Raw genomic sequence first — 12,017 nt, forward strand, 5'->3', positions numbered from 1 at the left:
TGAACAGTGCTTTAAAATAGCATTGCCATTTTTGATTATTTAACCAAAGCTGTCAATATTTTATATGGAGCACGTGTCAGAAAGAGAACTTGCATGGTTACTTTATGGATCAAAACAGGAAATGCTCACTGCGCTCGTGCTAGATTTAAAAAATAAACAGATAAATTACTTCATCATAAACCAGATGACTTTATGCTATTTCCAAACATTTATCAATTTTCTATTTGAGCCTATCTCTTCAAAAGAGGTAATATATTTCTTAATTGCCATTCATTTTATACTGGTGTAGAGCAGAAGTGGAAAAATGTGTATTGCTAAAATCCAGCTGATAGTCGGGAATATTTATTCACCTAAATTAAAATAATCACAGCTTTCTTTCACTGGCTTTAAGTTTATGGTGTACATCGGTAAAAAGTCAGTGTTACTGATTCATCACCATCTGCAAATCCAAATCGCTGACACAGATAGATTAGGTAGGGCAGCCACTATCTGGAAAAATCTCAATGGAGCACTTTAATTCCTGATGACCTCAGACATACGTTTTCAAACAAGTGGAGTAGAAGTCAGTGATAACTTGGTTTATTGTGAAACAATTTGCACATGCCATAGGTTACATGACGCATCCCTGAAATCCACTTTGTCTACGACGAGGTGTTTAATCCTGCTTCTGAATAACGGCATGAGAGGGAAGTTTTACTGCATTCCACAATCAACATATAAAGTTCTAAAATATTTCCTAGCCAAGATTGCCTGAGTTCTCGTCAGTGGAAATGAACGCCAGACTTAATACAAGTACTGCACATACATTTTAAAGCTTTGAAGACTGTTTAATGTAATGTACACGTGTAAAATTATATAGTCTTAAGGTGCATTTCACTTGTATCCAGTCTCTGAGCAGAGTATTCTACTGGGAAGCAGAGTCAAGCAATCCACTTTGTTACCTTCAAATTCCAGTGGAGACTAATGACAGTGAAAGGGACACACCAATTCAGGGGAGTCTCTCTCTCACTCTTATTAAAACTGCCTGTACTTTTTCCAGATTTGGCTGTGTTTAAGAGCAACTTCCTTCCTGAGCCCATGTATTGCCCAAGAACACTCTAGCAAGACTGAAACCTTTTAGGGCAACTTAATAAGCTAACAATACCTTCAAACTAGTCTCTGAGAAGTATGATTTGTTGAAAGGCTTGACTTTGGGGCTCAGCAGCGATGACGTACAGAACGTGATGATCAAGTGACTGAGGGAAGGAGGATCCCTAAATACTGTTCCTCACAAACTGCCTCATTGTGCATAGTTATTTAGTTTCCCAAGAAGTGGGTGCCTGGGATAGTTGTGACCGGCTGGGAGTAATGGTCAAAAGACGTACTGAAACAGAGGTTGGGAAATGTTAACAGCCATTTGTCTTTTTATTTTCCTTATTGTGAAAAAAAATAGCAGTTAAATGGGAGAGAACACCTGCCAGAGCTAACTTAAAGATCATTTCTGGTGACTAATATTAGAGTTCTCCAAATAGGAGGTCTGCTGGAGGAGTGCCTAGCCAGAGACCTGGCCCAAAGCAAAAACGCAGAAGCAGATAGTTTTTTCTCGGACCCATTTCCTGTCCTTTTTCTGGGATTTTTCTCCTACTCCCTTGATGGCCCCTTCCTGTGGAGCTACAGGATTGTTTTACAGAGCCAAGGATGTCTGTAGCCCTCTGTTGTAGGCCCTCTACAGCCTGACTCAGCAGAAGGGCTCACTTGCTGGGGTTTTCCAAACCTGCCCTTTTTCACCAAAACTGACTCTCACATTTCTTAAGGGTCCTGCTCAATGACTGGCTAGCTAACGTGATGATGAGCTAACTAATCCATGTTAGGGCGGTAAATACTGGTAGCAGATTCGTACATCAACAGGGCCTTCGATGGCTTCATCCAAATGAGTAAATATCTTGACAATCCCAGCAATTTCTGCAAGGCCAATAGGAAGATATTTTGAAACAGGAAGGCCTAAAGCAGATCCCATCAAATAACTTAAGCATTCCACATATTCTTCATTGTCTAGGGCTGGCTCCAGAAGACCCGAAGCTCCCACAAGGTCAGGAAGGTATGGAATATTTGAACAGAGCCTCGCTCGTCCACCCACATACCTGCTGGTGACGATAGATGCCATACACTGCAGGAGGGACTGGCACATTGACGCTGTCAAAGACCAGTTTACTTCCAGATTTGCTGCTGTAGAGATGAGCCAGTTCAGGCTCTGGACCCAGGATGGGGATGCCTAACATATCCGCCACGGCCAAATCATCTCTGTGGAGGAACCCGCCGACAATGTAGGCCTCTTTTCCTTGGATGAGATTTTTTATTCTTTTGATCGCCTTGGGACTGTACATCAGGTAAGTGGCCAGGCACATATGATGCTTCTGGGGGGGGGAAGGGGAGACCATATCATTCTTGTTGAAAGGTGTTCTTTTTCTAGTCCATATGCTTCATTTATAATGTTGCACACAATAAATGCATTATTAATAGCAGGCTGGGTTATGACCTATCCCGTTGTTTAGCAGTTTAAATTGATAAAAGCTGTTGGGGTGAGGCTCCATAATCGCTCACATCTTTAGTGTGTTGGAAATAGGCTCACTGGGAATAGAACTAATTACTACACATCTGTATTTATTTGATCCACGTGGAATTATCCTTCTGTCAGAAGGAAAAGAGGCTGGCAGCCTTTGGATAATAGTGATTCATCTCTGCAACACTTCTGGCATGGTTTAACACTAAAGCGTCTGGAAAATCAATACAAAAAATGAAGAGAAAAGCTTTACAGTATGTATGCTTCACTATACAGGACTTCTAATCTGGCAACTCTTTAAAGGACTCGGAAGGAAAAGGGCACTTGATAGTCTCTTTCCAAAGTTCCGCCACCAAGTCCGTGTTAGGAAATAGGTACTTTTATAATGTTTATCGTGTTTCTTAGCCAACACTCTGGAGAGGATTCATGGACGGAAGATATGTGAAAATTTCAGCAAGACTTAAATTTTATCTTCCAATGGAAAACTCTTTTTGTTTTAATTTTGACTATTTAGACCCAGCTCAGCAATACCTGTGACTGCTCATTTAATTAAGTAAATAATTTTGGCATGTCTAAAAGGGGTCGAGGACAGAGCCAGACGGTCAGCACGTACCAAAGCATTCAAGGATTGGGGACAGAAATGAGCACAGCCAATGGATAGCTAATACGAGGCAGAGGAGGACCATAAAGGGTTACAGAGGGCTGTGAGGCATGGAGGAGGGAGCAGAGGCCATGTGCTGATGGGGACAGCTGAGAAGGCAGATTACTCATTCTCCTTGGACCTCAGTTTCCTCATCTGTAAAATGAGTATAATAATAGTACCCATCTCCTAGGGATGCTGTAAGGATTCAATGAGATAATGCATGTAAAGCACTTATAATAGTGCCTTGGACATAATAAGCACTTAGTGAATGTTAGCTAGTATTATTATTATGTAAAAGGTTAGGATTGAGGTGAATTTTCAGGGATGAGTAGGATTTTATCAGGTGAGGATGGGCACGGGAAAGACATTAGCCAAGGATGGAATATGAGAACCCCAGATTGTGTTCACTTCCTCTACAGAGGAGGGCATCATGGCACGTGAGAAAGTGCTGGGGGCTTAGGAGTTCTGGCTGTGAATCTAGCTCTATCACTTGCAAGCTACCTGAACTCAGGCATGTGACTAATACTCCCACTGCCTAAGTTTCTCCATCTGTTCAGTGGAAATAAAAATACCCATTTGCTGGCTTTTTCTAAGGTTAAAATGAGATCATGAATGTAAAGCACTTGTTATAATACCTGGCATTGAGTTGATATTCAGTAAGTGGTAGTAATTGTTATTATTAAATGGTAGTAATTAAAATAAAGTCATTAAAATGCCATGCAAATTATATAATACAAGGTGCCAGTGTCTTAAGGGAGTTAAGGGATTTTGTAGACTCGCACCTACTTCTCCAGTTGTCATCCACATTATCTACTCAACACGTGGAGAAATGCTAAGCAAATGCAAATGTCTCTGGGAATGTTAGCGGCACTGGTTCACAAACTATTTAGAAAATGTAACTGATAACTATGGGAGAGAGAGTGGGGAGAGCCCCTGGGTTTCAGTCCTGCCTGAATTTATAACTTGCAAGGTGATTTAGAAAACTCAACCTTTCTGAACCTCAGTCCCCATATTCAAATGATGCATTGACTGAAGTCTCTAGAGTCTTTCCAGCTCTCAAATAACTTTTCCTTTATTATTTTTCTTAATGTTTATTTAAAAAATTTTTTTTAATGTTTATTTTTGAGACAGAGAGAGACAGAGATACAGTGAACAGGGGAGGGCAGAAAGAGAGGGAGACAGAATCTGAAGCAGGCTCCAGGTTCTGCACCCTGTGCACAGAGCCCGATGTGGGGCCTGAACCTACCAACCACGAGATCATAACCTGAGCTGAAGTCAGACGCCCAACCAACTGAGCCGCCCAGGTGCACCTATTTATTTATTTTGAGAGAGAGAGAGAGAGAGAGGGAGAGGAAGAGAGAGAGGAAGAGAGAATCCTAAGCTGACTCCATGTTCAGTGCAGAGTCCGATGTGCAGCTCGATCCCATGACTGTGAGATCATGACCTGAGCCGAAATCAAGAGTCAGATGTTTAACCGACAGAGCCACCCAGGTGCCCCTAACTTTCCCTTTAAAACCGGAGCTCTTCTGGGCTTACTATTTAGTGGGTACAGAATTGCTGCTTGAGAAGTTGATAAAGTTTTGCAAATGGATAACGCAATTGTTGCACAACAATGGGAATGTACTTGAAGTCACTGAACTGCACACCTAACATGATTAAAATGGTAAATTTTAGGGGCGCCTGGGTGGCTCAGTTGGTTAAGTGTCCAACTTTGGTTCAGGTCATGATCTCATGGTTTGCAAGTTCAAGCCCTGCATTGGACTCTCTGCTATGAGCACGGAGCCCACTTCAGATCCTCTGTTCCCCTCTCTCTTTCTGCCCCTCCCCGAAAAAAAAAAAAAACAGAGCTCCTCTGAGAAGAGGGCTTATATGATTTATACTATTAGGCCCTTCTTCCAGAGCAAGTGTTCTATTCTCTTAGATCTGTGCAATATGCTTTTCCTGCCATAATTTAAATCCATTTTCTTTTTTCTTAAGTTTATTTATTTTGAGAGAGAGAGAGTGTGCATGTGTGTAAGTGAGTGGGGGAAGGGAAGGTGGGGGGTGGGGGTGAGAGAGAATCCCAAGCAGGCTCTGAGCTGTCAGAACAGAGCCCTACTCAGGGCTCCAACTCACAAACTGCTAGATTGTGACCTGAGCTGAAATCAAGAGTCTGACTCTTAAACGACTGAACCACCCAGGCGCCCCTAAATCTATTGTCAACACCTATTTCAAAGAATGCAATTCTAGGAAACCTAGTGTTCCACTGGGCAATGACTGGTACCACCTCTTGAGTTTGTGTTTCCCATCTGGTTGATCACCCTCTTTCCTCCTTGTTTATCTCACCCCTCTCCTTTCCCTACAAATGATTCAGATGAGGAAATGTAAAAAAATTAAACATCTGGGGGAACCAGGGACACGAATCGTAATGTACACGGTGGGCTTTATAGGGCACCTAGAAGAGTGTTTCAAGGTGGCAGTGCTCCTGATGTAAAGGTCACATGGTCAAAGCCTTTTGAGATTATTCTCTTGTTTGATTCATAGAACACTGTACCAATTAACAGCCCCTCTTTTGGAGATGAGGAAACCGAAGCTTGGGTAATCTGCCCAAAGTCACACAGCTAGTAAAGGGCAGAGGCAAGATTGAAACCTGGGTATTAGCACAATTTCGTGCTACCAGCTGCCGTAGCTTCTCCCATTCTATAGACTGAGTAGTGAAGGTCTGGTGAACTTATGAGGTGTGATGAGGGGTGGAGATGGAGCCATAGAATCTAACGTTAGAGCACCGGGTCACTTCCAGCCAAGCTGGATCTCTGTCTCCTCTAGGTTTGCTGATCTCTCTTGGCAAGTACTCGGCCTGACTCTGTTATAGTCAGTCATCTGTGGGCCTGCCTTATTCTTCAGGCAAGATGGTACCATAGTATTGTGTTCAATATGTGTTTAATAAAGATTTAAATATGAGCAAGTGATGGCACAGGGCACATTACTGACCGCAGGTCTTGGATGACCATTCAGAATAAATCAGTATCATCAGATCCAGGCAGGAGGTGAACACAGATGACAAAGATCTAAAATGTTCCTAATTCCAGGGGTGCCTGGGTGGCTCGGTCGGTTAAGCGTCCGACTTTGGCTCGGGTCATGATCTCACAGTTCATGGGTTCGAGCCCCGTGTCGGGCTCTGTGCTGATAGCTCAGAGCCTGGACCCTGTTTCAGATTCTGTGTCTCCCTCTCTCTCTGCCCCTCCCCTGTTCATGCTCCGTCTCTCTCTGTCTCAAAAATAAATAAACGTTAAAAAAAAATTTTTTTTTTAAATAAAATGTTCCTAATTCCATAGTGTTATAGCCACATTTAACTGATCACCACTAATTTTTTTTTTTTTTTGACCTGAGACAAAAAGTAGTTGTTTGGGATGTCTTCATAAATATTAAAATGTTCAAAAATAGACATGATGACTTTACAACAGCACTTTTTTTTTGCCATTACAGCTTAAAGCATCGTATAGTAACTTGGAGAGATGTACAAACAGATTTTTGGCACGCTTTTAAAAAATCTCCTCAAAGCCATCCATTTGGATGAAAATCAGCACTGATCCAATCTCTCAAACCCATTAAAAGGAAATAAAGCCATAACTAAACATGAGCAAGAACTGATTTGAAAGTGAGAGCTTAATTTTTTGTATTTTAAAAAGTTGATTGCCTACCAGTGATTAATTACTCAAATAATTTAAATGTAAACTATGAGAAGTATTAAGTACTTAAAATATTCCCTACTTCTTTCTAGATGCAAACCCACAAAGATGCAAACCCACACTACGAATGTGACTCAGCACATCGGTTAGTGCCAACTGCCTATCTCTTGCTTAGAAGCTGAAGAGTGGTCTGCAGTGCATATGTCTCAGGTAACAACAGGATTGCAGAGCTGGGAAGGGCTTTGAAATGCCCTAGCCATCACCTGATTGTATGGACGAAGCTCAGAGGACCAGAAAGGTAAAGGGAGCTGCCCAAGCCACAGGGTCATCCAGGAACAAAGCAATCATTCCAGTTCCTGATACTGTTCTGGGGTCAGACACATTTTGGCTCACACTTTGAGCCCACCAGTAACTTTTGACAAGAACAGGAGACTTGGTTTCCTCAGCCATAGAAAGAGATTGGTCATTTCTGTCATGTTGCAGTGTTCTGAGGACCAAATGAGAAAATGTGTGCTAAGCATTTGATAAATATTAGTTGTGCACTCACTTTCCTTCTCCCAAACTAGTGCTCCTTTCCTAGTCCATGCCCCTTCGATGTACATGAACATTTCAGATGTACAGGAACTCCTTATCAGCAGCTACCAGGCATTAGCTCCAGTTTCTGGCTGGATAAAATCAGGAAATGAACTACACACTAATGATGGTTTTGTCTTCCCTGCTTTCTAATGTCCACAGTGACCCTGCTATCGAGGCCAGGGGTTAGCTAGGAAGCACCAAACAATCCTTGCACTGATGGAGGATATTGGGTTCCTAATAGCATAGGTAAGTGGCAATGATTCGTCCCCTGTCTTTTCTCTTCACCCTGCCCCTGCCTTGCTGTCCTCTTCCACAGCCAAGCAGTGCCAATGAATCAGAGCTAGGCAAAGAGCTTTTGGGGGAACACTGAGGTATCCAGTTATGAAAAAATTAAATGTTCATCTTGGTAGAAGAGAGTAAATCCTGATGAAATATTATGGCAACCCTCCTCAGCCATAGCAGGCCTTTTTTGGGCAGGGAGGGGGTCAAATCATGGTGCATCTGAAGGGTTAATGGGTAGCAACAACACATAAATAGTAAAGCATGCCATCAGTTTCTTTGCCGATAAATAGAGCATTGACTTTGGCGCATCCCACTTGTGAGTGGAGACAGCTATATCTTTACCTGCAAATTCAGACCCTTAATTATACAAAAAAAAAAAAGTCCTCCTCAGAATTGTGTAGTCCATTAGGTGTTTAAAACGTTGGTTGTTTAACATAGTTTAAATTCTTGTTAAAACGTGGAGAAATTCATTTCAAGCCATCTCTTGGACTGCCTTATTCTAGAACACTGCCCTTGTGGCTCCATGAATTTCCCAAAAACTCTTGGGTAGGGATGGAGCTCCATCTAGAATTCATTCCATTCATTAAAAATCAGTACAAGTTACAAAATCTGAACCTTGTTCATTCTGAGCCCTGTGATATGGTAAATCAGGCCAGATTCCCTCCAGGAGACGGGCCCAGGGAGTAACAAGGAATAAGAGTGTGGAAATCAGAGAACAGGGGCCCTGGTCGAGCTCCTGTCCCTAACTAGCTTGGTGACCTTGGGTGGGCCCAGCCTGTCTCTGCCTTGGTGTCCTGCACACAAAATTAAGACAAAGGAACTGTAGGTGTTATAAATTCACCCACTTGATGGTATCACCTATAACTGCAGTTAGGTTTCAGCTGTAGAGAAACTGGGCAGGGGTAGCTCAACTAAGTCTGAAAGTTAAACTGGGATATTTATTTCCTACAGTCCAACTAGTAGTCTAATCAGTAAAGCTGTTAAACTTGCAATAATATTTCACTGATGTGTACCAGAGCGTTGCAAGTTATAAAATTTCCAATTTAATTTTACTGCATCCCTGAAGCCGTAGTAATTAGAAGACAAACTCACAGGGAAGATGTTTATAGCTTCAGGGGTGATAATTTTGAACCTGTCCTGCAGGTCACTTCTGTCCTCAAGGTTCCCCGATTTGACAGCTGCCTGTAGACTCAGGATTTTATTGTAATATAGCAGTAACTCGTCATTCATCTGATGGGAGCAGATGTAGATGACGCTCACATTGGCATCTAGAAACAACAGGCACAATGTTAATTACTGGTGTAAAGGTAAATGACATTCTGAACTCCGGCATCGGATTGATGTTGCACAGTTTAAAATAAAGAGCATATCCAAAAGCCACATTGAAGTTAATTTAGATTGGCTTTGTACGGATCTTCGCAATTTAACTGGCTTTTTTTTTTTTCTTGCCTTTTAGCATTTCTCTAAAGAACCGATAACACCGCCACCAAAAAAAAAAAAAAAATAGACACGATTCCTTCAGAAGGAGGGCTGTGAGATACCATGGAAGTGCACTTTCAAATAATACATAGGGATTTAGCCCCAGAACTACCATTAACATCAATGGGAATTGCATACCGCTTTAAAAATTTATCCCATTAACTTCAGTAAATTATAAAACAGAGCTATTAACTTTAGAAAGCTGATGAAGTTGCAATTTCTTATTCTGCCTGGACTTGGCAGGGCCAATTCAGGGAACGTCCTGTCCAAATAAATGGTTTGATTATGACCATGGCAATGATTATTTCAGGAAACCAACCTTTTCCCTGCTCCATTCCCAAAGAGGAGTATATTACTTAAATAGGACATCTAGTGATTCTTGGTTTAAAGAAAACACTGTCTTAATTTAACTGTTTTTCTTCTTAAGATGTGCTTATTATGTACATAGAAAGAAATCCTAATTAAATATCCCACCCAAATGGGATAGTTAGATGAGATTACCCACTCCAGGCTGCAGGGGTTTAAGATTTTAAGGAGCAGGGACAGGAAATCAGCGGCCAATGGAGTCCTTCATTCATTCATATAATAACTGGCTGATCAGTAGGGGCAGAGCACTTGGCTGGACATGGAGGGAAATAAGCCACTGAGAGGCTGCCCGTGAGGAGCAACCATTTCATGTGCGCAAACAGTCATCAAACATGGGGTGGAGAGCAGTGGGCACAGGGAAACTCCCAGACCAGGTGCTAAGGGAAGTTCAAGGGAGGGACTGCTGTAAAATGTTTCTTTGGTCAGGTTGGGCTCTGAGGGGACTTTAAGACTCCTCTGTTAAGTCTGGCAGAGTATATAGAACACAGAGTGATTAAATTCTAGCTCAGATGCCTAGGAATGCCGGGCACACCATTTATCTTTCCTAAGCATTGGTTTCTTCATCTCTAAAATGGAGAATAGAATCACCTGGGCATAGAGTTTTGAAGAGTATTAAATGAAAGAATATATATAAAGCACCTGGTGCCATATTTGGCACATGGTAGGTACTCAACAAACAGTAGCCATGTGCGAATCTGCCGCTCGGACCACTCTGACTAGGGCAAGCCAGCAGTGATTCTGCACCCCGCCCTCCACACTTGTGCTCCTTTAATCCATGCTTCGAGATTTAACATGATGTAGTATCCTCTGTGGTTTCATCCTATTGTTTCAAATCTATTGATCTTGTCTCTCCAAACTCTTTAAAGGCAAGGTGTATGCTCTTTCCTATATTCCCCCAAGCCTCGGTACCGAGTGGAGTACACAGAAGCCACTCAAGACATACTTGTGGCTTGACCAAAGGGATTTGGAAGACTGGAGAGATTTGGGAAGTAGAAAATCTTACACAACGGCCTGTGGGAGAAATCTTCCCTGTGGAGGAGTGTCCCCTGACCTGGCCCGGTGCTGAGCCCAGAGCAGGCACGCCATAAATGTAAATATTTAAGTGGGGTCCCTATTTCATTTTGAAACCCAACTGCCACATAAACTCCAAAATAAATCAATTGAGGGAATAGTAGATAACTTGTATTCAGTTGCTGAATGATCAAATCATATCCCAATCTTGTGTTTTCAAGAAGGGACTGGTGTCTTATTAAACTAATGGCATGGCACAGCTCTTCTTCTGAAGGAATCATTGTATCTGCTTTTTTGGTGGTGGTTTTATCTTTTCTTTAGAGAAATGCTAAAATGCAAAAAAAAAAAAAAAAAAGCCAATTGCACTGTGAAGATCTGTACAAAACCAATCTAAATTAACCTCATTGTGGCTTTTGGGTGTGTTTTTTATTTGGTTTTAAAAACCAAACTAGTATCTTTTTAAAGTATTTTTTAAGAAAGACAAAAACAAACAATGAACGTAAAGATTCCGTAGCTGAAAAAACTAAATTTTTCTTGGGAAGAAATTTCTAGATTACAAATGACAACCAATCGTATTGCTAATCTCACCTTTCCTATGTATTTCTGGCAAAAGAATACGTATCACTAACGCTAATATATGATATTAGTATGGTTTGTGAATCTGCAAATGCTCAAAATTAATTGACAGGTAATTTTGGAAAGCAATTAATATGAAGACAAAGATTGCTTTGGTTGCTAGTCAATAGTCAATAAAAGCCACTCTCTTGCTTAACTCCTCTAGGAATTGAAAATACTAGCCATTGGGGTCTCCACCTGATACCCTGACTTCACAACCAATATCTGAATGACAGGTCTTACCAACCTGATCAGATCTCTTTGTTTCCCCTGAAGAAGCAAAAACGGGACACACTTTGCTAAGAATTAATGGAATAATAATTTCAAAAAAGATAATCATTTATTCTTACATAAAATTACTAATCTTCCTAGTTTCTTCATTTTTTCTTTAAATTTCACCAGCAGGTACTTTTTCTACCCTCTGACAACTGTTTCTAAACTTCCATTACTCCTCTTGGAGAGGGTTTAGGATCGAATCGCTATATCATGATGAGAGTGTACCAAAAAAAAGCATTTGGTTCATAGTATCTCAGAAGTGTTCATATTAGCAAAATTTTCCATCACAGGTAGGCATAGACTGAATTATTGAGTTATTTAAAATAGAAACCTAATACTTTCAAGTCTTTCAAATAATGAGACTCTTTTGTAAAGAAATTCTTTGGTGATGGTTTGTGCTATATATAGAAGGGTATATAAAAAGCTAGAGAAAAAATTAATGCAAATAAATTAGAGCAAAGTCTGCCCTCTGCTGCAGTTCAGTGGTTTCCACCCAGTCAGGTTTTTAGTTGAAATAGCTCAGCACTAACAAATCAATCTCAAGTCATTAAAAAAAAATTTT

At 41.1% G+C, this 12,017-nt stretch overlaps 1 protein-coding gene and 1 long non-coding RNA gene across 10 annotated transcripts in view; one reads left to right on the forward strand and one right to left on the reverse strand.

The window, feature by feature from the left end:
* IQCH (IQ motif containing H) overlaps positions 1 to 12,017 on the reverse strand; it is a 210,637-nt gene that overhangs the window by 73,829 nt on the left and 124,791 nt on the right. For 7 of the 9 annotated variants that reach the window (XR_006203496.1, XM_042941622.1, XM_042941621.1 and 4 more), the window contains 2 exons: positions 8,801 to 8,976; positions 2,121 to 2,393 (listed from right to left, as the gene is read on the reverse strand). Coding sequence is in view for 8 of the 9 variants with exons in the window: in XM_042941622.1 (XP_042797556.1) it covers positions 2,121 to 2,393; positions 8,801 to 8,976 (449 nt within the window). In the remaining variant the exon portion in view is untranslated. The remainder of the gene's footprint in view (positions 1 to 2,120; positions 2,394 to 8,800; positions 8,977 to 12,017) is intronic. The other 2 variants (XM_042941625.1, XM_042941623.1) reach the window with 1 other exon arrangement.
* LOC122221883 lies at positions 6,692 to 7,657 on the forward strand. The gene is made up of 3 exons (XR_006203497.1): positions 6,692 to 6,819; positions 6,943 to 7,148; positions 7,586 to 7,657. It is a non-coding gene; the product is annotated as an uncharacterized LOC122221883 (long non-coding RNA).

Source organism: Panthera leo, chromosome B3, assembly GCF_018350215.1.
Source record: "Panthera leo isolate Ple1 chromosome B3, P.leo_Ple1_pat1.1, whole genome shotgun sequence".
NCBI lineage: Eukaryota > Metazoa > Chordata > Mammalia > Carnivora > Felidae > Panthera > Panthera leo.